This window comes from Ovis canadensis, chromosome 12 (genome assembly GCF_042477335.2).
Source record: "Ovis canadensis isolate MfBH-ARS-UI-01 breed Bighorn chromosome 12, ARS-UI_OviCan_v2, whole genome shotgun sequence".
Classification (NCBI taxonomy): domain Eukaryota; kingdom Metazoa; phylum Chordata; class Mammalia; order Artiodactyla; family Bovidae; genus Ovis; species Ovis canadensis.
In genome coordinates, this window is record NC_091256.1 from 45,528,309 (window position 1) to 45,554,714 (window position 26,406).

Sequence of the window (26,406 nt, forward strand, 5' to 3'; positions counted from 1 at the left end):
TGGAACCATAAAAGACCTAGAATTGCCAAAGCAATCTTGAGGAAAAAGAAAACACAACAAAGCAGGAAGCTCCTGCTTAACTTCCTGACTTCACACAATACTGCAAAGCTATAGTAATCAAAACATGGTACCACCACAAAAACAGGCACACGGATGAATGGAATAAAATACACAGCCCAAGAATAAACTCACACACCTCTGGACAGCTGATCTTCAACAAAGGAGGCAATATAGAAAACAGACTTATGGTTGCCAGAGGCTGGACCCGTGGAGTTCATTTCTGATAATAAAAGATATTCCCTGTACTCTGGATAGCTCTTTCAGTTACTCAAAAATATTAGAATCCTTAACAAATACCAATAAATAGGAGATAAAGTTCTCCTCCTAGGGAAGAGAATTAAAAGAGACACTGAAGGCAGCACTGAAAAACTTGCAGTTTTGAACTATTACTGCTACTGCTCAAATTCAGTTCAGTTCAGTCACTCAGTCATGTCCGACTCTTTGCAACTCCATGGACTGCAGCACGCCAGGCTTCCCTGTCCATCACCAACTCCCTGAGCTTACTCAAACTCATGTCCATTGAGTCGGTGATGCCATCCAACAATCTCATCCTCTGTCGTCCCATTCAAATTCAGTGGTGGAAAACAAATCACTTTGCAAAAATGATTACAACAGTTGAGAGTGGCTGAAATGCCCAGACTGTCCACTTTTGGTCAAATTAACTTGATAGGCCTGAAAGCCCCAAACATACAGCTCCTCTTCAATAATGATTTCTCTATTGCTGTCCTTCCCCAACCCCTCCTGCATTTTCTGTAAACAAAAAGGGTCATTAATGTCCTTTGTTCTTAAGTACATCAGACTAAGATCTGTGAGCCTTTCCTCTAGGAGATAAATTATGCATTGCAAAAAAGAAAATACATAATAGTGCCCAAATCCCTGTGGAAATCTCAGTCTAAAAAGTATGTTTGCTTGTTTTTCTAGTGTTTTTATTTAAAAAATAAAGAAGGCATTTGTCCTGCCTCAAATGAAGGCACAGAGTTATGACTGGATATAAGGATGGCCACTGTTTTTGGCCCCAAGTGAAGTAAAAGGGAATAAGAACACCACGTCTTAGAAACAACTGCCAAAAACTGCCTTGTTTGGCTAACAGGGCTTAGCAAATGTGTTGCCTATACCCAGTAAAGTAGAATTCTGAAATCACCATGGATTTTTAGAATATTGTTGAAAAGTTTAACTTAGATAATAGAAAAAAGAAGAGTCTTTGGCTTTTGTCCATTAGTGTCCTAATACTCTGGCTTATTAGAAAGAATGGAAACTAGAACTACATCAAAGAAGGAAATGTTCCTTGGCAATATTCTAAAGTATATATTCCCACTTCTTAATAACCCTGAACTGAATAAAAATGACTCCTTTCTGAAAAAAGGTCATTTTAAGTCTCATTCTTAACTGGCAAAGAATTAATATAAGATCCAACTTACTTATCAGTAGGTTCACCTTTGGCTAGCTTTTCTGCACAAGCAACAGCTCCTTTGTGAAGCCAGCAATATGTATCCACAGCTACCACCTGCCCTTTATACTTCCTCATGTGGATAGGTTCAGAAGCTTCTTTGATAAATTGCAGCAATCCATGTATCCCCATAGTGCCAAGTTAACTATATGATATAAAAACAGAAAGGGAAAACAGCAAAATTTAAAGCAAAATATATTTACACCAAAGTTTTGGAAAAATAAAAACAGCTTGGAAATTGATATAGCAACTGTTATTGTTCAGATATTTGAGAATCACTGCTTTTAATGAAAAATAAAACAAACAATTCTAGGACTAAAGCTGTACTTTTTTAGGACTGAAATTTACCACCATCAGAATGCTTTATTCCAAGCAACAAACATTCTGTAAATAAGCAGTGGTGGTGCCCAAGGGCAACTCCATCAGACTCTCTGAAAACTATCCCCAAATAAGGAGAAACTGCATCTGCTGTCCAATTAGTTTCAAGAAAAATGTTTTAGCTTTCCACCCTCTTCCATCCAAGTTGTAGCCCCAAGCCTCCTTTCTATACAGAAACCTGTAGCTGCCAGTCCTTTCCCAAGCAACTACTGTCCCCTTCTCTAAGCCCAGGACAAAAACTGAGCAGTTGCTTAGCATTTCCTAAAATAAATCTCTCCCAAGAGATAAGTCTGGGAGGAAAAGAAGAATGTACAAGATCAAAAGACAGACTCAGGCTGTTGATACCCTGTATCAAAGTTCTGATAGTCTAGTACAGCAGTTTTCAAATTTCAGTTCTTCCTACAGTCTAAATTCCACTCCTAGGGACTATGATTCACTAGTCCTCGAGTGAGGTGGGAATTCTGAATTTCAAACAAGGCAGGTCATTTGGATGCAGGCGGTCCTCACACCACAATTTATGAAAAACAATTAGCCTACCTCTCAGAGGTTCCTAAAAAGAGTTTTCTTTTTTTTTTTGAGGAAAATTGACATAGTACATGCTGGTGTTTAGTAGCCAAGTCGTGTCAGACTCTTTTGCGACCCCATGGGCAGCCAGGCTCCTCTGTCCATGGGATCTCAAGGCAAAAATACTGGAGTGGGTTGCCATTTCCTCCTCCAGGGTATCTTCCCCATTCAGTGATCGAACTCTCATCTCTTGTCTCCTGCACAGGCGGGTTCTTTACACTAGCGCCACCTGGGAATCCCCAAGGCGGATTCTTTACCACTGAGCTACCAGGGAAGCCCGACATAATATATATATTTCGTGAAACTTACAAGTTTCTCCTAAATGTTTCCTCTTTAGCACAATGAAACAATGGAGGAGATCGGGGATTTTAGGCACAAAGCGTCCTCAGGGGACCTCCCGCGGCACCAGGTAGTACTGACAGCACAACGTCATCGCTCCATTCCTTCTCTCACGAAGTGGAAGGAGGGCCCACACGCCCTTTCCAGAAGACACGTTCCTTTGGCCTGCACAACGTGAAGAATATACTTGTCAAGCATTTGGAAGGTGGGAGGTTGCAGGTAAAACTGCCCTGGTAGCTTCCGCAAGAAAACGAAAGGACCCTCCTTCAGTCAGCCAAACCGCAGCCCTGGTCTGGCTGAGCGCGCTCCCCTGGCCCATACACCCCCGCACCGTCCCCCAGGGCCGCTGCAGGGTCTAGTAACTTGCCAGATCGTCCTCTTCTGCCTCTAAGACCCGGGATCCCAAGGGCAGGAGCGGGGACCAGCCCGGATCCACCGCTTGCTGTGCACAGCCGGCTCCGCTTGCTTCCCGTGGAGGTCCCTCCTCTCCCGTTCGTCCGATGGCAGCTGGGTGCGGACTCAGAAGCCCAAGGCCACGGCCCCCACTCACCTGGGCCGCAGCGCGCCAGCCCGCTGCGCCGAAAGAAGCAGGGAAGCAGCGCAGCACGGAGGGCCGGACTTTTCAATTTGCGCGGGATGGCCCGAGACTCCGCCCAGAAGAAGTGACGTCAGCTCCTCTGCGACGTCTGCTCCGCTTCCCACGGCTTCCCGCTTCCGGCCTGAGTCACCAGGTCCTGGCCACCTGGATGCCTGCTGCCGCCACCGCAGTCAGCCCCTGGACTCCGAAGCGTCCTTATGGAGGGGTGAGCGGAGCTGGCTTAGCTGCCTTACTAGGCATGGCTCCGGGAAGGTGCGTTGAGTTCGTTTTCCTGATGGAGTCGTGGATCTCTCCCAATTGCGGCCTCAGGTCGCTGAAGCTGGGAGAACGCCGCCCTGTGTTTATGTTGAGGTTTCTCAACTTAAAAAGGGTCCTGGCTGGAATTGTCCCTAGAGCTTGCGTTGTGGGGCTTACCCTGGCTCTTAACAGGCGCTGCACGTCGGTTCCAGGGACACAGAAAATGCAACTTGAGGTATATATTCCTTGGGCCCTTCCTGTAGACTTCCGGAAAGGGAGGAAGCGCTTACTAAGTAATTTAATTGATAAGTGACAGAGAGTCTTTACTTAACCTGACTGGACGGGCTCCTCTGCCCTCTTCTCAACTAGGACTCAACCTTGGTCTATAAAGACTTGAACAAACAGTAACATAATTTGTAACATCAAGTCCACATCCTTTGGGCTTCCCTGGTGGCTCTGGTGAAGAACCTGCTTGCCAGTGCGGGAGACACGGGTTCCATCCCTAGGTCGGGAAGATCCTCTGGAGAAAGAAATGGCAACCCTCTCCAGTATTATTGCCTGGAAAATCCATGGACAGAGGAGTCTGGCGGGCTACAGTCTATGCAGTCGCAAAAGAGTGGAACCCGACTTAGCAGCTGAACAACTACCACCACATCCCTTAGGTCACCCCAGCCCCACTTGAAGTGCGTAACTGAAAAAGCTCAAGGCTACCAAAAGAATTCAGCATTTGTTCCCGTCAACATCCAAAGACAAGATCTCTATCCCCAGGGTCTCTAAGAAGGGAGGAGGTTAACTCCCATAAATTCTGGTTAGCAGTCTCAGGTCAGTTCTCCAGTTCTCCTTCCCATTCTGTTTTGTTTTTCACTCCTGACTCTACTGAATCACCGCGCGCGCGCACACACACACACACACCTATTTTCTCTTGAAACTGCCCAGTCACTTCTGTATAAATCCAAGGTGAGTTCACTTCATGATTGACACTTTTCCTTATTGCAGTGTATTACTGACTGAAGTCTGTCCTAACTACCTTACCTAGTTTCCTGCTTTATCTTTGGCCTGGAGAAACTAACCAAGCAGTCATGAAAATGGGTTATGGTGCATAGACTTTAAAGACATTTTTTATTTTGGCAGCCACATGGGGTGAAACTTCAAGTCCTCATGATACTCTGGGCCTGATTACTGTCCTCTTAGGAATATTGCAGAAAAAGAAATTGGAAAGAACCTTAGGTTAGACCACAGAGTATACTCTTGGCCCAGGGATGGGCATGAGTGATAAATTCAGACTCAATTTAAGGAGTTAAAGAGAAAAAGTGATTTTTAAAAATGCTCCCATTTTGACTGCTCCCACTCTGCATGTTTTTCCTCATACTTCTTTTTAAAGTCTTTTCATGATGAATCTAACATCTATCATGTCAACATACTACCTTATAAATTGTTGGAAAGGTGCCACTTGGGGGAAATATGCTAAGTGGGAATGTGGCTACCTCCCCCAGGTCTAGTCTTAATAGCTGAGGCTAGGAGAGGAGGTCAGAAAAACGATCTTCCTTTGTGGTTCCAACACCTGTACAGTGGTAGACCTCACTCTGGATCAGCTTGGAGCTGCCTGTAGTGAAAGGTGGGGGACAGTTCCAAACTGTAGTAAGTGGAAAAGAGTTCTAAATGTAGGGGGGATGACGGGAGGGATAAGGGTGGGTCTTAGAAAGGAGCCCAAACATCAAAAATGTGCCCACTGCATCATGAGACTTGACAGATTACTACCCTACGAACAAGCCATTTCTTTATTACTAGTTTGATTCCAAAGGTTCTAGACAGGACCCTTGGCTATAGTGTTTAAAAACTAAAGAAGAAAATATCAGTTAACAATGATTTTCTAAACAGAATATTTTTACACTTTGGGAAGGTAAAACCATTTGAATCAGTTCATGCAGTTACTATTGGGTTGGCCAGAAAGTTTGGGTATTTCCATAACATCAGTGCATGCCTTAGGTGTGCCTGTCCGTACTAGGTGATATGGGGAACACAAAGAACTGGTTACTGTCTTTAAGCAAGTTTCTGTACACAAAACATATTCATCAAAAAGTAAAATCACAAATCATGAAGATGTGTTCATAATTCTGAACTGAGTGGCACAGACCACACAATTATTCAGCTTAAGATTCAGTTGTCTTAACAGCTCTCTGAAGTCTTTCCTGACACCTGCCCAAAGATCCTGTGATGACCTCTGCCTTGACCCTTCTCATACTATTTTATTTGACTTTGTCCCCCAGATTTACCAGATAATAATATAGGCCCAGTTACATTTGAATTTCAGGTAAACAGATATTTTTTTAGTACAAGTATGCCTAGTGCAATATTTGAAACATTCTAAAAAAGTTTGCTATGAAAATGGCATCTGGTCCCATCACTTCATGGGAAATAGATGGGGAAACAGTGGAAACAGTGTCAGACTATATTTTTGCGCTCCCAAATCACTGCAGATGGTGATTGCAGCCATGAAATTAAAAGATGCTTACTCCTTGGAAGAAAAGTTATGACCAACCTAGATAGCATATTCAAAAGCAGAGACATTACTTTGCCAACAAAGGTCCATCTAGTCAAGGCTATGGTTTTTCCTGTGGTCATGTAGGGATGTGAGAGTTGGATGATGAAGAAAGCTGAGCGCCGAGGAACTGATGCTTTTGAACTGTGGTGTTGGAGAAGACTCTTGAGAGTCCCCTGGACTGCAAGGAGATCCAACCAGTCCATTCTAAAGGAGATCAGCCCTGGGATTTCTTTGGAGGGAATGATGCTAAAGCTGAAACTCCAGTACTTGGCCACCTCATGCGAAGAGTTGACTCTTTGGAAAAGACTCTGTTGCTGGGAGGGATTGGGGGCAGGAGGAGAAGGGGACGACAGAGGATGAGATGACTGGATGGCATCACTGACTCGATGGACGTGAGTCTGGGTGAACTCCGGGAGTTGGTGATGGACAGGGAGGCCTGGCGCGCTGCGATTCATGGGGTCGCAAAGAGTTGGACACGACTGAGCGACTGAATTGAACTGAACTGAAAAATATTTCCACGTTTTATCTGAAATTCAGATGCACCTGCACAACTGTGTACATAGCACATCTTCATCCATTCACCCATCAGTAGACACTTGGGTTGTTTTCACATCCTAGCTATTGTAAATAATGCCGTAATGAACATAGGGGTGCATATAATTTTCAAATTAGTGTTTTCAGATTCTTTGAATAAATACCCAGAAGTGGAATTGCTGGGTCATGTGATATTCCTAGTTTTAGTTTTTTGAGGAATCTGCATACTATTTTACATAGTGGCTGCACCAATAGTGTAAAAATTTTCTTTTTCTCCCACATTCTCTCCAGTATTTCTTATCTTTTTGATAATAGGCATTCTTAATAGAAGTGAGGTGATTTGTCATGGTGGTTTTGGTTTGCATTTCTGTAATAATAAGTGTGCTTGAAAATCTTTTCATGTGCTTGTTTGACATTTTATATCTTCTTTGGGAAAAATGTCTGTTCATATCCTCTGCCTATTTTTGTATTGTTTAGATTTCTTTTTATGTTGAGTTGAATGAGTTATATATATATATATACATATACATACACCTATAAATTTAGGTATATAAATATATGCCTATATATATATTTATATTTAAATATATACCTATTTACCTATATGTGCTTGAACATCTTTTCATATGCTTGTTTGACATTTTATATCTTCTTTGGGAAAATGTCTATTCAGATCCTCTGCCATGAACATGGAATATCTTTACATTTATTTGGGTCTTTAATTTCTTTCATCAGTGCCTTATAGTTTTCTGCATACAGATCTTTTATGTCCCTGGTTAAATTTATTCCTAGATATTTTATTGTTTTTGATGTAACTATAACTGGGATTATTTTTTTATTTCTCTTTTTGATAGTTTGTTATCAGTGTATAGGAATGCTAAAAACCTGTGTGTTGATTTTTTTAAACTGAAACTTGACTGAATTTATTTTAGCAGTTTTTTTGTGGAGTATTTAGAATTTTCTATGTATAGAACACTACATGTTTATGAAGGATATTAGCCTATAATTTAACTTTTTTGGATTGCCTTTGCCAGTCCATGGGGTCGCTAAGAGTCGGGCATGACTGAGCGACTTCACTTTCACTTTTCACTTTGATGCATTGGAGAAGGAAATGGCAGCCCGCTCCAGTATTCTTGTCTGGAAAATCCATGAACAGAGGAGCATAGTGGGCTGCCGTCTATGGGGTTGGACACGACTGAAGCAACTTAGCAGCAGTAGCAGCAGCAGTGTTTATATTGGGTTAATACTGATTTTGTAAAATGTGTTTGGAAGGGTTCCTTCCTCTTCAGTGTTTTAGAAGAGTTTTTAAAAGATAGGTATTAATTTTTTTGAATGTTTTATGGAATTTATTAATACCAGTGAAATCACTTGTTCTTGGGCTTCTGTTTGTTGGGAGTTTTTTACTATAGCTTCAATCTTGTTACAGTAATTGGTCTATTCAGATTTTCTATTGCTTCATGACTCAATCTGATAAGATAGTATGTTTCTAGAAATGTATCCAGTTCTTGTGTATTGCCCAATTTGTTGGTGTATAATTGTTCATAATAGTCGGGTATCATCCTCCGTATTTCTGTGGTTATCAGTTGTAACATCCACTCTTTAATTTCTCATTTTATTTATTTAAGGCCTCTTTCTTTCTTAGTTAGTCTAGGTAAAGGTTCTTTTCAAAGAATTAGCTCTTAGTTTCACTGATACTTTAGTCTCTTTCATTTATTTCCACTTTGATGTTTGTTATTTACTTTCTTCTAATTTGGGCTTTGTTTGCTCTTCTTTTTTCTTCCTAGTTCTTTTAAGGGTAAAGTTAAATTATTTAGGATTTTTCTTGATTTTTGAGGTATCCTGTGCTGCTACAAACTTTCCTCTTAGAATAACTTTTGCTGCATTTATAAATTTTGATATGTCCTATTTCTGTGTTAATTTTCTCTAGATATTGGTAAAGTTTCTCCTTTTATTCTTTGATGACTCATTCATTATTATTCACTGTCCAGTAGCATGTTGTTAGGTCTCCACATTTTTGTGTTTTTTTTTTTTCTTTTGATTGATTTCTAGTTTCATACTTTTGTGGTCAGAGAGATTGCTTGATGTGATTTCAGTCTTATTGAATTTACTGATACTCTTTTTGTGACCTAACAGGTGATGTATCTTGGAGAATGTTCCATGTACACTTGAGAAGGATGTGTATTCTGCTGATTTGGGATGGGATGAAGTATGTATATATTAAGTCTATATGATTTAATATCATTTGGGTCTACTTTTCTATATTGATTTTATGTCTGGATGACCACTGATATTTATTCTCAGGTGTCCCCAACTTGGAGGGAGCAAAATCTGCTAGCTTGGAATAAATCTAATTATGTCATCCTAAAAGGTGCTAGGATATCACCCAAAATATTCTAGCCACACCCAGAAGGTTGGGTGGACTTGGCTTCAAAACTGGGCCAAATAGCAGATGGGATTTCAGGATATTATGAAATAAAAATAACCAGGATTTTGTGACCAACAGTATATCTTCCACAATAAATGAATCCAAGAATTCGTTTAAATTAGTATAAACAGTATAAGCTTTACCTGCATTTAAAAAGTTTATAATTTAATTTGACTAAAAACAAACTTAGAAAATAACAAAGCAAACAAAACACAAGATATATAAGTGAATACTAATAAAAAATGGCATATGTCCAAGCTTGGCTTCAACAGATTCTTTGGACACTCTGCTGAAGTGTGCATAGTCTGAAACAGCTCTGGTTAATATTTCTTTGTTGTTTGGTCCTGTATCAAAGTATTATATCCCTTATTCTGTAATCTTGAATTTTCTGTATTAGTAGAGCTACTTAGTGATGACAGGCCATTCCTTTGGTGTCAGAATATTTTACCATCTCCTTCACCCTCCTAGTTTACTACTTTTAAACTCTGACCGCAAGTTAGGAGTGATCATATAGAATGATTAACAACAACAACAAAAATGATGTCTAGACCTTGCCTCAGTTCAGTTCAGTCGCTCAGTCGTGTCCGACTCTTTGTGACCCCATGAATCGCAGCACGCCAGGCCTCGCTGTCCATCACCAACTCCCGGAGTTCACTCAGACTCATGTCCATCGAGTCCGTGATGCCATCCAGCCATCTCATCCTCTGTCGTCCCCTTCTCCTCCTGCCCCCAATCCCTCCTAGCATCACCGTCTTTTCCAAAGAGTCAACTCTTCGCATGAGGTGGCCAGAGTACTGGAGTTTCAGCTTTATCATCATTCCTTCCAAGAACACCCAGGACTGATCTCCTTTAGAATGAACTGGTTGGATCTCCTTGCAGTCCAAGGGACTCTCAAGAGTCTTCTCCAACACCACAGTTCAAAAGCATCAATTCTTCGGCGCTCAGCTTTCTTCACTGTCCAACTCTCACATCAATACATGACTACTGGAAAAGCCATAGCCTTGACTAGACGGACCTTTGTTGGCAAAGTAATGTCTCTGCTTTTGAATATGCTGTCTAGGTTGGTCATAACTTTTCTTCCAAGGAGTAAGCGTCTTTTAATTTCATGGCTGCAATCACCATCTGCAGTGATTTTGGAGCCCCCCAAAATAAAGTCTGACACTGTTTCCCCATCTATTTCCCATGAAGTGATGGAACCAGATGCCGTGATCTTCATTTTCTGAATGTTGAGTTTAAGCCAACTATTTCACTCTCCTCTTTCACTTTCATCTAGAGGCTTTTTAGTTCCTCTTCACTTTCTGCCATAAGGGTGGTGTCATCTGCATATCTGAGGTTATTGATATTTTTCCCAGCAATCTTGATTCCAGCTTGTGCCTCTTCCAGCCCAGTGTTACTTATGATGTACTCTGCGTATAAGTTAAATAAGCAAGGTGACAATATCACAATAAACTGTGGAAAATTCTGAAAGAGATGGGAATACCAGACCACCTGACCTGCCTCTTGAGAAACCTATATGCAGGTCAGGAAACAACAGTTAGAACTGGACATGGAACAACAGACTGGTTCCAAATAGGAAAAGATCTTGCCTAGGAGATTGAAATTGAAATTAACTATAGCCCCTTCTCTCTGTTTTTTTTTTTTTTTCTGTTGCTGTAACAAAGTATGACAATCTCAATGGTTTAAAACGATACACATTTGTTATCTTACAGTTCTGGAGACCATATTTCTGAAATGAATCTAATAGGGCTATGTTCCTTCTAGAAGCTCCAGGGGGAATCTGTTTTGTTTCCTTTTCTAGTTTCAGCAGCAGCCTACATTCTTTGACTTGTGGCACCTCCTTCTATCTTCAAAGCATATTACTCCAAAGTCTCCTCTGTCAGACCTCTTTTTATCAACGTTGATCCTCTTGAAAGTAAAAAGTGAAAGTTGCTCAGTCATGTCCTACTCTGTGACCCCATGTAGCCCACCAGGCTCTTCTGTTCATGGGATTCTCCAGGCAAGAACACTGGAGTGGGTTGCCATTCCTTTCTCTAGGGCATCTTCCCAGCCCAGGGACTGAACCCAGGGCTCCTGCATTGCAGGCAGATTCTTTACCGTCTGAGTCATGAGAGTAGCCCTTGACCCTCTTGCCTCCTATCTTATAAGACTTCTGTGACTAGTTTCTGTGATTTGTGTTTATCAACATACCAGGATAAACTCCTTAAAACCCTTTTTCTCCCCATATGTCTGGATTGTAACGTAAATACTGTGTTTTAAATCAGTAAGGAAATTTAAAAGACACAATTTTTCTACATATTTTGTATGTCATTAAATATTATACTGCCATTCTTAACAGTGTGCTGACTAAGATATAATCATTTATTACATAATGTGCAAAAATTCCAAAATATTTTTTTAGTCATAAGAGGGTCAAGAAATTATATGTTTCTGTGTAAAGAGGCCAGAGAGACTCCTTCAGTCAAAAAAGAAGAGGCATGCTAATTTAGAGCCCTGAATGCCACATTAAAGGGATTTAATGCATGGCAGGGTATTCAGTATTGTTTTATTCTAGGAAATCTGTGGGGATGAAATGACCTTCTTTTACAACTGAGATTAAAGACAGGAATGAAATCATTTTTGTGAGGTCCTTTGAATTTTCATTTTATAGAATTTTTTTAAAAAGGGGTCTTCTGGGGGCAGAATGGGTGAAGGAAGTTAAAAGGTAGACATCCAGTTATAAAATAAGTGTCACGGGAATGTAACATATAGCACTGTAATTGTGGTTAATGATCCTCTGTTGTGTATCTAAAAGTTCCTGAGAGTACATGGTTAAAAAAAAAATTCCTCAGCATCCCTCAGGTACCTGCGCTGTAGCTGCTCCCCCGTGTGGTCACAGAGAGTAGATCATGAAAGTCCTCTTGAAGTGAAGTGAAGTTGCTCAGTCTTACCAGACTTTTTGTGACCCCATGGACTGTAGCCTACCAGGATCCCCAGTTCATGGGATTTTCCAGGCAAAAATACTGGAGTGGGTTGCCAATTCTTTCTCCAGGGGATCTTCCCAACCCGGGTTCGATCCCTAGGTTGAACCCACATTGTAGGCAGACGCTTTACCGTCTGAGCTACCAGGGCAAGGTGAAAGTCCTCTTCGACTTTTTTAACACCAAAAAAACTGTAACTAATTATGGGGATGGATGTTAAGTTAATTAGGCTTACTATGGTTAGTACATGCCTATACATAATAAAAGGTTTTTCTTAGTTTAGTTTTCCAAAGTTGTTATGATTTTCAGAACCATAAAACCCTTCCTAGAATGTAAAGGCAGTATCAAATGCTCAGGGACCATAGGTTTTTCTTCCCACATGGCCTTGTGCTTTGTGGAAAATAGACTAATACTTGACAGGGGAATGCTTTTATTACTTATAACCATAAATATTTTCCCAAAGAGACCCAGTTCAGCCAGTCTTCAGGCTTTAATTCTTGATACCTTCTTCATTTGACTTATTTAAAATCTCATTTATTATTCATCAAATGTAGATGCTTATATTTTTTACATGAGTACCCAATGGTAATTAATCATTTGATCAAAATACCAGAATTAGTTAATAAGCTGCTGCAGCTAAGTTGCTTCAGTCGTGTCCGACTCTGTGTGACCCCATAGACGGCAGCCCACCAGGCTCTCCCATCCCTAGGATTCTCCAGGCAAGAACACTGGAGTGGGTTGCCATTTCCTTCTCCAGTCTGCTGCTGCTGCTGCTGCTAAGTCGTTTCAGTCGTGTCCGACTCTGTGCGACCCCATAGACGGCAGCCCACCAGGCTCCCCCATCCCTGGGATTCTCCAGGCAAGAACACTGGAGTGGGTCGCCATTTCCTTCTCCAATGCAAGAAAGTGAAAAGTGAAAGTGAAGTCGCACAGTCGTGTCTGACTCTTAGCGACCCCATGGGCTGCAGCCTACCAGGCTCCTCCATCCCTGGGATTTTCCAGGCAAGAGTACTGGAGTGGGGTGCCATTGACTTCTCTATCAGTTAATATAGGTATTAGTAAAAGACAGATCCTGGCAATATCACATAACCATTTAAATTCTAACATCTGGAGCCAATATAGACTAACTTCAAATAACTTCTAACTTTAAGAAACTCTAGACATTTTCTTCCATATGACATTTCTCTAAATAAATAAGATGAATGCTAGAGGCCTGACTGACACATTTTTTTTTTAAATAATAATTCTCTTCGATTGCACATGACCGGTAAGTGATTTGCCTCCTGCTGCAAGCATTCTGATAATAATTCAGATTATAAATTAGGGTGAAAATTAGAGGTGGAAAACTAGTCATTGGTAACTGTATTATTTTAAATCTACTTTATGCTATTTATTTTCTTTTTTTCTTTATATGTCATTTTCCTGACAGTGAATGAGAAATATTGCCTATTCAGTAAGTGATTTCCATGAAGGAAAAACGTTGGCAAACTGGCTGCTTGCTACTTGCTTGATATTCAGAGATGAGGTCATCTGAGCACCCTGAGTAATCTTCCCCACAGATAGGATGGTGTGAGGATACAGAGATGGGTAACAATATCTGATTGATAGACCCTCACTTTCATCCTGAAATAAAGACTGGAGTATAACTGAGTCCTTGCCCTTTGATGTACAGCTCAGATAACAGCAGCCACTTCTAATTTTTCTCTTTTCACTTGGGGATGGTTGGGAAGAAAGAAGAAGCCAGGTTTACTTGTGGGACCAAATTTCTTTTCAGACTTCTCCTTCGTTGTACCTGAGAAATAAAGGACAGATCAATTAATAACTGGATTATATGATGAACACAATTTTTTGGAGTCAAGTTTTGCCACTAACTTTTGTAGATATTTTAATCCTCCTAAAAGAGGATAGTTAAATAATATCCTAAAGAGGATAGTTAAATAAATAGTAGTTTGACTCTCCTATGTGCCTCCAGGGTAAAAATGTGTTTAAAAAAATACAGGAGGTGGGGCTGCAGCAGGGCATGGAAGAAGAGCAAAGCCTTTAAAACTACTTAACTCTGCAGTTATCCATTCTTGGGATTTGTTGCCTGATCTGTAAAAGGTTAGTTAAAAGAAAACATAAAGAAGCTTCCTAGGTTTTTGTAAGGTATAAATATTCTATATTAATATCATCAGAGTCCATTGACTTACAAAAAAAAAAAGTGATGATTCCACAAATGAGAAAGTTTTCAATTAGATATTTTTGGAAGACATGCATATAAAAAGTTAAACTCATTTGATTTCAAAAGTCTAGGTTAAGAAATGTCTAAATTTGTCAGAGAGGAGACAAGATGGTACAGTAGAAGGACTTGAGCATACCTCTTCTCATGAAAACATCAAAACCACAACTAACTGCTGAAAAACCATTAACAAAAAAGACTAGAACCAACCAAAATGACAAGGAGATGATAGGAGGGGTTCATTTGCAATACAACCTGGCTCACCAGAGGGACAAAACTTAGTTCCACTGGCTAGAGGTTAGGTACCAGTTCCTTCCACCAGGAACCCTGCACAAACCTCTTAGGCCAGACTCAGCTACCAGGGGCAAACACCAGAAGCAAGAGGAGCTACATGCCTGCAGAATGGAGACAGTAAAAAGAAAGGCAAAATGAGATAGCAGAGGAATATGTTCCAGATGAAGGAACAAGACTTCAGAAGCTTAAGTGAAATGGAGATAGGCAGTATACCCAAAAAAGAATTCAGTGTGATGATAGTAAAAACCATTCTATAGTTTGAAAAAGAATGGAAGCACAGATGAAAAAGATGCAAGAAATGTTTACTAAAGAGCTAGAAGTTATAAAGAATAACAAAGTTGAACAATAGAGTAACTGTGATGCAAAATACATCAGAAGGAATCAATAGCAGAATAAAGGAGGCAGAAAAATGGATAAGTGAGCTGTAAGACAGAACAGAGTGACATGATATATTTAAAGTGGTGAAAGGGAAAAACTGACAACCAAGAATACTTCTGTATAGCAATGCTGTTGTTCAGATTTAAAAGAGAAAAGGTTTATAGAAAAGCAAAAACTAAGAGAATTCAACACCACGAAACCAAACTAGCTTTAAACAAATGCTAAAGGAACTTTTCTCAGTGGAGAAGAAGACCACAACTAGAAAGGAGAAAATTGCAAATGGAAAAAAGCTCACCAGTAAAGGCAAACATGCAGTAAAGGTAGGAAATCATCCACTACAAACATGATGTCCAAAATTAGCAATTGTGGGACTTCCCTGGCAGTCTGGTGGTTAAGATTCACACTTCCAAAGCAGGAGGTGCAGGTTCAGTCCCTGGTTAGGGAACTTTTAGTTTTCCACATGCTGCACATCCAAAATAAATAAAAATTAAAAAAAAAGAAACAGCAATGGTGATAATAGGCGAGTACAAATGCAGAATATTGGAAATGCATTTGAAATTTAAGAGAACAGTAACTTAATCTTGTTTATATATGGACTGCTATATCAAAACTTTGTGGTAACTGTAAATCAAAAATATACAATAGATATATACACACAAAATAGAAAAAATAATACCAAAACAACACTAAACATAGCCATCAGATCACTAGAGAAGAGAACAAAAGAGGAAGGGAAGAAAAAAAGATGAAAACAAATTCAAAACTGAACAGAATGGCAATAAGAACATACATTTTGAGAATTACCTTACATAAAATGATTAAACGCTCCAACAGTCTAAAGACTTAGACTGGCTGGATGGATATGAAAATAAGACCCATAAATATGCATTCTATGAGAGATCCACTCTAGATCTAGGGACACATGCATACTGAAAGTAAGGGGATGGAAACATATTTCATGCAAGTAAAATCTCTAGAAGCTAGATTAGTAATACTTGAATTAGGTAAAATAGACTTAAAGAGTTTTGAAAGAGACAAAGAGGGACACTACATAATGATCAAGGGATCAATCCAGGAAGAACACATAACAATTGTAAATATATGTGCTCCCATATATATTGGAGCACCTCGATATATGAGGCAAGGCTAACAGCCATAAAAGGAGAAATCAGCAGTAACACGTAATAGTGGAGGACTGTAACACCAACTTTCATCCATTGACGGATCACCCAGAAACAAAATTAATAAGGAAATATAGCCCTTAAATGACACATTAGACCAGATGGACTCAATATTATAGAGCATTCCATCCAAAAGCAGCAGAATACATATTCAGGTGCACATAGAATTTTCTCCTGGATAGATCACTATAATAAAAAAATGACAATAAAATAAAACCCATGGAGGCTAGCTGATTTGCAACCGAACAACCAGTGGATCACTGAAGAAATCAAAGAAGAATCTAAAATATACTTGGAGACAAATGAAAACATGATGATCCAAAACCAACGGGATATAGCAATAGCAATTCTAAGAGGGACGTTTAGAGCAATAAAAGCTTACCTCAGGAAACAAGAAAAATGTTAAACAACCTAACCTTACACCTAAAGCAACTAAAGAAGAACAATCAAACCCAAAGTTATTAGAAGGAAAGAAAGCATAAAGATCAGAGCAGAAATAAATGAAATAGAGATGAAGAAAACAATAGAAAAGATCAATGAAACTAAAGTCTTGTTCTTTGAAAAGATAAATAAAATTGATAAAGCTTTAGCCAGACATCAAGAAAATGAGAAAATAAAAGCTTACTTCTCTTACGACTCAAAAAAAAAAAAAAGAGGCTCAAATCAATAAAATTAGAAATGAAAAAGGAGACAAGAAACAACACAGAAACATAAAGGATCACAAGAGACTATTGCCAGAAATTTATGCCAATGAAATGGACAAACTAGAAGGAATGGACAAATTCTTAGGAAGGTACAACCTCCCTAGACTGACCCAGGAAGAAACAGAAAACATGAATCTTCCAATCAGAAGTACTGAAATTGCAACTGTGATTTTAAAACTCCCAACAAAAGTCCTCACAGGCAAATTCTATCAAACATTTCCGAAACTATTAAAAAAAAAAATCACAGAAGAAAGAACACTCCCAAACTCAGTCTATGAGACCAACATCACCCTGATACCAAAACCAGACCAAATTACCAACAAGGAAAGAAAATTAGAGGTTAGTATCATTGATGATACTGTGATTTTGGGCTCCAAAATCACTGCAGATGGTGACTGCAGCCATGAAATTAAGAGACGCTTACTCCTTGGAAGAAAAGTTATGACCAACCTAGATAGCATATTCAAAAGCAGAGACATTACTTTGTCGACTAAGGTCCATCTAGTCAAGACTATGGTTTTTCCAGTGGTCATGTATGGATGTGAGAGTTGGACTGTGAAGAAGGCTGAGTGCCGAAGAATTGATGCTTTTGAACTGTGGTGTTGGAGAAGACTCTTGAGAGTCCCTTGGACTGCAAGGAGATCCAACCAGTCCATTCTAAAGGAGATCAACCCTGGGATTTCTATGGAAGGAATGATGCTAAAGCTGAAACTCCAGTACTTTTGCCACCCTATGCAAAGAGTTGACTCATTGGAAAAGACTCTGATGCTGGGAGGGATTGGGGGCAGGAGAAGGGGATGACAGAGGATGAGATGGCTAGATGACATCACTGACTCGATGGACATGAATCTGAGTGAACTTTGGGAGTTGGCGATGGACAGGGAGGCCTGGCGTGCTGCAGTTCATGGGGTCGCAGAGTCGGACATGACTGAGCAACTGAACTGAACTGATCATTGATGAATATAGATGCAAAAATCCTCAACAAAATACTAGCAAACAAAATCCAACAATACATTAATAGGGCCATACACCACAGAGTGGATTCATTCCAGGGATGCAAGGATTGTTTGGTATCCACAAATCAATCAGTGTGATACACCACGTCAACAAGTTGAAGAATAAAAACTATATGATCATCTTAATAGATCAAAAAAAAGGTTTTGACAAAATTCGACACCCATTTATGATTAAAAACTCTCTAGAAAGGGGGCACACAGGGAACCTACATTAATATAATAAAGAGCATATATGACAAACCCACAGCTGACATCATACTCAATAGTGAAGAGGTGAAACCATTTCCTCTATGATCAAGAACAAGAGAAATTTGCCTACTCTTGCCACTTTTATTCAGCATAGTTTTGGAAGTCCTAGCCAAAAATAAACTCAAAATGGATTAAAGACCTGAATGTAAATCCAGATACTATAAAACTCTTAGAGGAAAATATAGGCAAAATAGACTTTGACCTAAATCACAGCAATATCTTTTTCAACCCATCTCCTAGAGCAATGGAAATAAAAACAAAAGTAAACAATTGGGACTTAAACTCAAAAGCTTTTGCACACCAAAGGAAACTATAAATAAAACAATAAAATGACCCACAGAATGGGAGAAAATATTTACGAACAATGTAATTGACAAGAAATTAATCTCCAAGATTTACAAACAGCTCCTGCTGTTTATCAGTATCAAAAAAAAAAAAATGAAAAAATAGGCAGAAGACCTAAATAGACATTTCTCCAAAGAATACAGACATAACCAAGAGGCACATGAAAGTTTTTCAACATCACAAATTATTAGAGAAATGCAAGTCAAAACTACAAGACACCAGCTCACGCCAGTCAGAATGGCCATTGTCAAAAAGTCTACACGCAATAAGTACTGGAGAGGGTGTAGAGAGATGGGGACCCTCCTACACTATTGATTTGAATGTAAATTGGTACAGCCACAATGGAGAACAATGTAAAAGTTCCTTTAAAAACTAAAAATAGAACTACCATATCATCCAGCAATCCCACTCCAAGGCATATGTCCAGAGAAAAACATGGGCCAAGATTATACATGAGCCCCAGTGTTCACTGCAGCACTGTTTGTAATAGCCATGACATGGAAGCAACCTAAATGTCCATTGACAGAGGAATAGATAAAGAAGATATGGTGCATATATACAGTGGAACAACCATAGCAAAGAGCAAAATGGTGCCACTTGTTGCACCATGGATGGATCCAGAGATTATCACAGTGGAGTAGTTTAGGCAGAGAAAGACAGATACGGTGTTTATATGTGAAATCTAAAAAATTATACAAATGAACTTATTTACAAAACAGAAACAGACCCACTTGACTTAGAAAAGAAACTTATGGTTACCAAATGGGAAAGGTTGAGGGGAGAGATTTAACAGGAGGTTGGGATTAACATATGTTGTGTGCTTAGTCGTGTCCAACTGTTTGTGACTCATGGACGGTAGCCCACCAAGTTCTTCTGTCCATGAAATTTGCCAGACAAGAGTATTGGAGTGGGTTGCCATTTCCTTCTCCAGGGGATCTTCCGGACAAAGGAATCAAACCCATGTCTCTTGCGTCTCCTGCATTGGCAAGCGGATCCTTTACCACTAGTGCCACCTAGGAAGCCCTGGGATTAAAACATACATACTACTATATAGAAAATAATCAACAAGGACCTACTGTATAGCACAGAGGAGACTAGTTAATATGCCGGAATAATCTATACGGGAAAAGAATCTGAAAAAGACTAGAAGTGTGTATATATGTAACCTAATCACTTTGTTGTACACCTAATATAACATTGTATGGATAAATCAACTATACTCCAATATAAACTATAAATTAAAAAATGAAAATAGAATTCCCTGGTGATCCAGTTGTTAGGTCTGTGTGCTTCCATTGCAGAGGGCTTGGTTTGATCCCTGATTGGATAACTAAGAAATCCAACATGCCATGTGTTGTGGTCAAAAAATTAAAATTAAAATAAAAATTACTATTTGTTAGATCTTCCTCTTAATATTTTATCAATTTGAATAACTAGATACAAGGCCATAGTTTAAATTAGGCTCATACAAACTTCCTAGAACTAATAAAGCAGTTTTAAGGTTTTAGTTTTTTAGGCTGTTTAAGAGATTGAGTATGATATTTGGAGTAAAAAGTTGACTTCAGGTTATGACTTAATTTTATATGATCTTTGGTAAGTCATTTTAATCACCCTTTTGGTTCCATTTTTTTCCCAGTTCTGAAATGAGTGTATATTTTCTTTGTGATCTTTGTGAAAATCAAAGAATCATTTATAAAAATACCATGTTAGCTGTAAAGTTTTCTGTTAGTTTTCCTACTAATACATGGAAAACATTCTCCTTGACTTGGCTGGTGAGCCAGAAACTTACTGTTATCTTGGCTCCATCCTGCAGGTACAATAATGTTAGGAAGTAAGGATGGCTACGCAGCTATCAGATATGTCATGCCATACTGCCTGGCTTTTAAAATTAGTCAGTGAACCTAAGTTTGAAATTAACTCTAGGATGTTAATTTGCTCAGGCTCAGAGATCCTGCTTGATTTTTCTGTCTGTCCTGGAAATTTATGTTTTCCTTCTCACTGAGCTAAAACATATGCATCCTGGAATATTTGTAGACAGAGTCAGACCTGAGATAATTTTAGGCCCAGAAATAGGAAACAATCCAAACCAAAATGGTATGAACTGTGGAATTCTAAGTACTAACTCACTTTTTCATGTTGAACATGGCCTCCCTTCTTCTTTCCATGAATGCCATCTGAAGATTCCCTTTGTGCTTCTGAACCAATTAGTGGAAGGAATCTTAGACTAGTGGGGCTTGGTACCTAGGAGCCATAAATAAAGAATAAGACATACTTATGGTGATAAATTCTGTAATATGAATTAAGGGGTGGGGGATAGGGAGTGAGAAGGTCTAACTGCTTTAAAACATACCCACCATCCCAGGAGTCCACTATTAATTCTGATGCTTTCCCCTTGGCAGCATCTATAGCTTAACTGTTTAATACCTGTAGGAGGTTATCGACATGGTCTTGGGAAAGAGAAGTAACATTTTATAAAACAATATTATATGTTAAAATTAGGGTGCAATGTTTTGTCTTTGGTTTATTATTCTTGGTTAATTTAACAGCAGAGATTATCTAGGTTGGAGACTTGAAGGAGAAGTAGGGATTTGGAGGGAAACAAGGGGTGGATGAGTTACTGGCAGAGGAGCAGCACAGGCAAAGTCACAGTGGAAGGAAGGGCAGTGATGCTTAAGGAATGGTAAGTTAGCACACTGGAGTGTAGGGTACATGGGAGAATATGGTGGAAAATGGGGTTATACAGTTCAGGTGGAGGTCAGATCATGAGAATGCCAGGCTAAAGGCATTTAGTTTTATCCTATAGGTGATGAAGAAGCAGGGTAAAGTTTGAAATACTTTTCTGTAGTATTTGTTCAATGGGGAATGACAGAGAATGATCAAAGCCACTGACACACAAAACTAAAGGTTTCTCTGGTTTGGGATGCAGCATGTTTATGGAATCATCCTTCTGCTTGGTTCATGTGATTGCTTGCTCAGGGTCAGGAATGAGATGCCAGATTCCCTAATTGTTCTGGAATCACTCTAGTCCTAGATACCTCCAACTCACCCTGTATATGGGCAGAGAACCAAAAACAATCCCTGCCTCTCTGTTTTCAGTCATGAAACCTTCCAAGGCATGTTTTCGAATCTGCAAAGAGAGGAGTGAATGTTTAATGAAAAGGGCACATTATATCAGTGGCAAAATTCCTGGAATCAGATTTTTACTCTTCCACTTATTAGTTGCATGATCTTAAGCAAATTCTTTCCCTGTTGACAATTTATGAGGACAAAATGTATATAGTAAGGTGCAACTCAAATGCAAGATTTAAATCTATTGTATTATTATTACTAATAACAATACGTCAAAAAGAAATGAAAAGAAGTGAACAAATGTTATACAATTGTGAATGAAAAGGAATGGGAAAAATAAAATTGCTAGTAGAAATCAGATTCCTACGTGAAATGTATTTTTATATCAAGCATTAAACCTTTGTTATTTTACCAACCAACTGAGAAGATAAAGATGTGGTAAGAAGAGGCCAAGCCTTATAATATTGAGTGCATTCAGTTGTTTCAAGAGCTTTAAAACCTCTAAAGATTTTCCCAAATTTATTTAACATTTCAGTTAAATTACTTTAACAGTTACCACTTCAAATTGGAAAAGAATATTAAAAGTGAATATCAATCTTTATTTTTAGGTTGTGCTGTTCAGCAAAATCGAGCGTTTGTTACATGCTATACATCTATCTTTGCCCATAAAGAGCTTATGATTTATTGGTGGAGGGGAGAAGTAAGAGTCAGTATACCAATAGTTCAACTTCAGTGTAGAACATGGTAAGTGAACCTGTTATGAGACACAAAGCAAGGAGAGGTTGGGGCCTTTGGGGAAAGTGGAGTTCACATTTACTGAATGCCTACAATGTACCTCGTATACATTTTCTCATATAATCCTCAAAAAAACTTTTTGAGAGATTAGATTATTAGTTATTAGATAAAATAACACCTGTGAAGAAGGCTGAGCGCCGAAGAATTGATGCTTTTGAACTGTGGTGTTGGAGAAGACTCTTGAGAGTCCCTTGGACTGCAAGGAGATCCAACCAGTCCATTCTGAAGGAGATCAGCCCTGGGATTTCCTTGGAAGGAATGATGCTAAAGCTGAAACTCCAGTACTTTGGCCACCTCATGCGAAGAGTTGACTCACTGGAAAAGACTCTGATGCTGGGAGGGATTGGGGGCAGGAGGAGAAGGGGACGACAGAGGATGAGATGGCTGGATGGCATCACGGACTCGATGGACGTGAGTCTGAGTGAACTCCGCAAGTTGGTGATGGACAGGGAGGCCTGGCGTGCTGCGATTCATGGGGTCACAAAGAGTCAGACACGACTGAGTGACTGAACTGAACTGAAGATTAAACTGAAGTCTGTTACATTCCACTGCCAAACTCTTTCTTGCCTGTCACCCTGTCTTCTGGGTGAAGCTATCCGAGTTCCTTTTGGACAGAAAGCGAGGGCTTATAAAATGATTTCATTTGGAAAGTGTAAAATACTTATTGAACATGAAGTTGATGCTGTGAAAAATGACATATTTCCGTTTTATAAACTGGAACAATGTCCTCAACTTGAGGTTGTCAGTGTCCTGTGCCCAGTCCTCTTCATCTTCTCTTGAACATAATGACCATCTGAATGTTGTGTTCTTAATTCTCTTGCTTTTGTTTATATAATTTTACCTTTTATTTAACTTTTTGCCAAAACAATATTTTATTTACTTTTACCTTTCCTCTATTTTTATCAAAAAGAAATGACTATATATATATTCTTACGCACAACTTGTCATATTGAGTAGTATGTTTCAAACATCCATCTGTGTAGGGAAGTGTTATTCCAGTTCATTCATTTTTACTGCTCCATAGTATTTTAATTTATAAATAGGCCATAATGTAGTTACCAGTTATACTATTGATGAGCATTTAGGCTGCTTTCAGATTTTTGCTGTTACAAATAGTACTGCTAGGAGCTGTCTTGTTCCTGCCTCCTAAACACATGTTTAGGAATTTCTGTTGATACTTAGTAGAGTATGCCTATTTTCAATTTACTAGATAATGCCTGTCACATAATTTCCCAAAGTGATTCTAGCAATTTATACTACTTCCACCAGCAGATTAGTGTTCTGATTGTTCTAAATGCCCACCGATTGTCAGACTTTTTGATATTTGCCAATCTGGTGGCTATAAAATGCTACCTTATGGTATTATTGATGTGTGTTTCCATGATTACTAATGAGGCCGAGCATCTTTTCAGTTACTTATTGTTGTTTTTTTTTTTTTTCCTTTTGTGTGGTATCCAAGTATTTGACCATTTTTTAAACTGGACCATCTTTTCTGATTATTGATTTTTTTCCTATACTGGATACTAATACTTTGTCAGTGGCAAAGTAGGATGGACTTTGACAGAGAGAGATGATGGATATGGCAGGGGTAGCCCAGGTGGACTGTAGGGATAGGAGACTGAGAGAAATGTTCAGAAAAAAACAATTAGTCTGATTTATAGAGGGTCAGATTGGAGAAGGAAATGGCAACCCACTCCAGTGTTCTTGCCTAGAAAATCCCATGGACAGAGGAGCTGGTAGGCTACAGTCCATGGGGTCACTAAGAGTCGGACATGACTGAGCGACTTTACTTTCTCTTTTCACCTTCATGCATTGGAGAAGGAAATGGCAACCCACGCCAGTGTTCTTGCATGGAGAATCCCAGGGATGGGGGAGCCTGGTGGGCTGCCGTCTATGGGGTCACACAGAGTCGGACACGACTGAAGCGACTTAGTAGCAGCAGCATAGAGGGTCAGACAACTATAGGTTAGAAAAGAGAGATAACTTTTAATCAGAGGTAAATTTGGTTTGTATTGTGCAAGATCTTGAAGACATCCATTTTAACTAATTAATGCCAGTTGTTGGTGGTGATGATGTTCAGTCACTAAGTTGTGTCCTATACTTTGTGACCACAGGGACTGCAGCACGCCAGGCTACCTGTCCTTTACCATCTCCCAGAGTTTGCTCAAATTCATGTCCATCAAGTTGGTGATGCTATCTAACCAGCTCATCTTCTGACACCCTCTTCTCCTTTTACCTTCAGTCTTTCCCAGCATCAGGTCTTTTTCACTGAGTTGACTCTGCATCAGGTGGCTTTAGCATCAGTCCTTCCAATGAATATTCAGGGTTGATTTCCTTTAGGATTAACTGGTTTGATCTCCTTGCAGTCCAAGGGACTCTCAAGAGTCTTCTCCAGCACCACAACTTGAAAGCATTTAGACCTTAGCCTAAAGGCCCATGGGCTATATTCATTTTTTAGAAGTTTTAGAAATTGAAATAGAATAAATCAGTGTACATTTCTCTCCTATTCTGCATGAAGAGAAGTTTTTCTATCTGTGATAGGCAGAATAATGGCCACCAATGATATTCACACAGTATTCCTCCCACCCCAAATCTGTGAATATATTGCTTCATTTGGCAAGTGGGCCCAATCTAGCCACAGGAATTTTTAAAAGCAGAGAACATTTCCAACTGTTCAGAGAGATGAGATCACAGAAGAATAGGATTTTCTGGCTTTGAAGGCAAAGGAAGAGAACCACAAACTAGGGAATATGAGATTCTGTCTAGAGGCTCCGGAAGGAGGCACAACTCTGGCGACACCAGTGAGGCGCAAGTCAGACTTCTACAGAACTGTGAAATAACTAACTTGTATGGTTTAAACCACCAAGTTTCTATTGACTTGTAGCAGCAGCAATAGGAAACTAATACACTGGACATATTAAATTCAGAAAAACAAAAGCAAAGTGATTTTTTTGTTTGTTTTTTAAAGCTACCTTAGGAGAAGAAAGAGACTTGAAAAACTTAAAATCATGTTCCACTTCAAAAGCCTTAGGAGGTGTACGTCTGAAGAGCAAAGACATTGAGCTCATTTTTTGCCATCTGCATATAAAGATACACACACATATTAAAAACATGGTTAAGGACATACCTATGCCTACTCAACAAGTATCCATCATGTCCTTTGTCTGGGCCTCCAAATTCTCTGGCTCCCATGGCACCAGTCCTAATGATGTGACCTTTGCACTTAACTCTTATTTTACTTTCCAGTTCCCTCCAAAGAAATCACCAAGATTTCTACTGAACCTCAACATTCCATGAAGTTAACTTCATTAATAGCCATTGGGGTGGGGGGGAGGAAAACAAAAACAGAAATCTCTGGTATAAAACTAATGTTTGATTTTTTGTGACTCAGGTCAAACTTCCACTATAGTTAAAACTTACTCATGTATATATTTTAAAAGTCATAACTAAGTATTAAAAATGTAAATGTATGTATTCTAAATGTAAACATATATCCTACTTTAACGTATCCCAAATATATCATATTGTTTCATACTTTGTATCTATCATTTATATCTGTTGCCTCTGCTTGTAAAGTTCTCCATTAATCATTCTTTATTTGTTCCACAGTATCTTTTGAGTGCCTACTATGTGCTAAGCACTGAAATAAGAACTGGATATATAAAGATATATAAAACATGCTCCTAGTCTTCAAGGAACTCAAGAGAATGGTAAATAAGATGCATATTAACAAATCAGAATATAGTGTTTTAAGTACTAAGATACATGGATTCTCAAGACTCAGCAATTACCCAAGGAGATTCATCAACTTTGCCTGGTGAACTTGGCCATATCCTGATGAATCTTGGCTTTACTATCACACTTGTTACATTTTAGCCAGATTTTCCCCCAGTACTCCTTACTGCCCAGCTAAGACAAGCCTTGAACACTTCCGTGTGGTTTGGCAATCATTTGGAACCCTCGTTAATTGTTCCCCAACTGTTTCTGTTTTGAACCAAGTTCTGTGTGGCTTATGACTCTTAGCTTCAATTCCTGTTTACAACTGTTCTACTGACTTTTGGACTAGATGATGGCGT

General features: G+C 39.2%; 2 protein-coding genes and 2 long non-coding RNA genes across 11 annotated transcripts in view; 2 read left to right on the forward strand and 2 right to left on the reverse strand.

The window, feature by feature from the left end:
- Positions 1–3,889, reverse strand: part of EXO1 (exonuclease 1) — a 44,927-nt gene extending 41,038 nt beyond the window's left edge. For 2 of the 7 annotated variants that reach the window (XM_069545561.1, XM_069545558.1), the window contains exons 1-3: positions 3,339–3,889; positions 2,759–2,953; positions 1,479–1,652 (exon numbers count right to left, since the gene is read on the reverse strand). In XM_069545561.1, coding sequence (XP_069401662.1) covers positions 1,479–1,639 — 161 coding nt within the window. In that variant the 5' untranslated portion in view covers positions 1,640–1,652; positions 2,759–2,953; positions 3,339–3,889. Of the gene's footprint in view, positions 1–1,478; positions 1,653–2,758; positions 2,954–3,155 lie in introns of all 7 variants that reach the window. The other 5 variants (XM_069545562.1, XM_069545559.1, XM_069545560.1 and 2 more) reach the window with 4 other exon arrangements.
- On the forward strand, positions 3,499–7,094 carry LOC138416435 (uncharacterized). The gene is made up of 2 exons (XR_011247676.1): positions 3,499–4,445; positions 6,250–7,094. It is a non-coding gene; the product is annotated as an uncharacterized lncRNA (long non-coding RNA).
- A 1,581-nt stretch (positions 7,095–8,675) lies between these two features.
- On the forward strand, positions 8,676–15,696 carry LOC138416438 (uncharacterized). Its single transcript, XR_011247677.1, has 2 exons — positions 8,676–8,905; positions 9,868–15,696. It is a non-coding gene; the product is annotated as an uncharacterized lncRNA (long non-coding RNA).
- Positions 12,600–26,406, reverse strand: part of WDR64 (WD repeat domain 64) — a 137,715-nt gene continuing 123,908 nt past the window's right edge. For both annotated transcript variants that reach the window (XM_069545566.1, XM_069545565.1), the window contains 4 exons: positions 25,303–25,408; positions 21,513–21,593; positions 20,594–20,707; positions 12,600–13,873 (listed from right to left, as the gene is read on the reverse strand). In XM_069545566.1, coding sequence (XP_069401667.1) covers positions 13,790–13,873; positions 20,594–20,707; positions 21,513–21,593; positions 25,303–25,408 — 385 coding nt within the window. In that variant the 3' untranslated portion in view covers positions 12,600–13,789. The remainder of the gene's footprint in view (positions 13,874–20,593; positions 20,708–21,512; positions 21,594–25,302; positions 25,409–26,406) is intronic.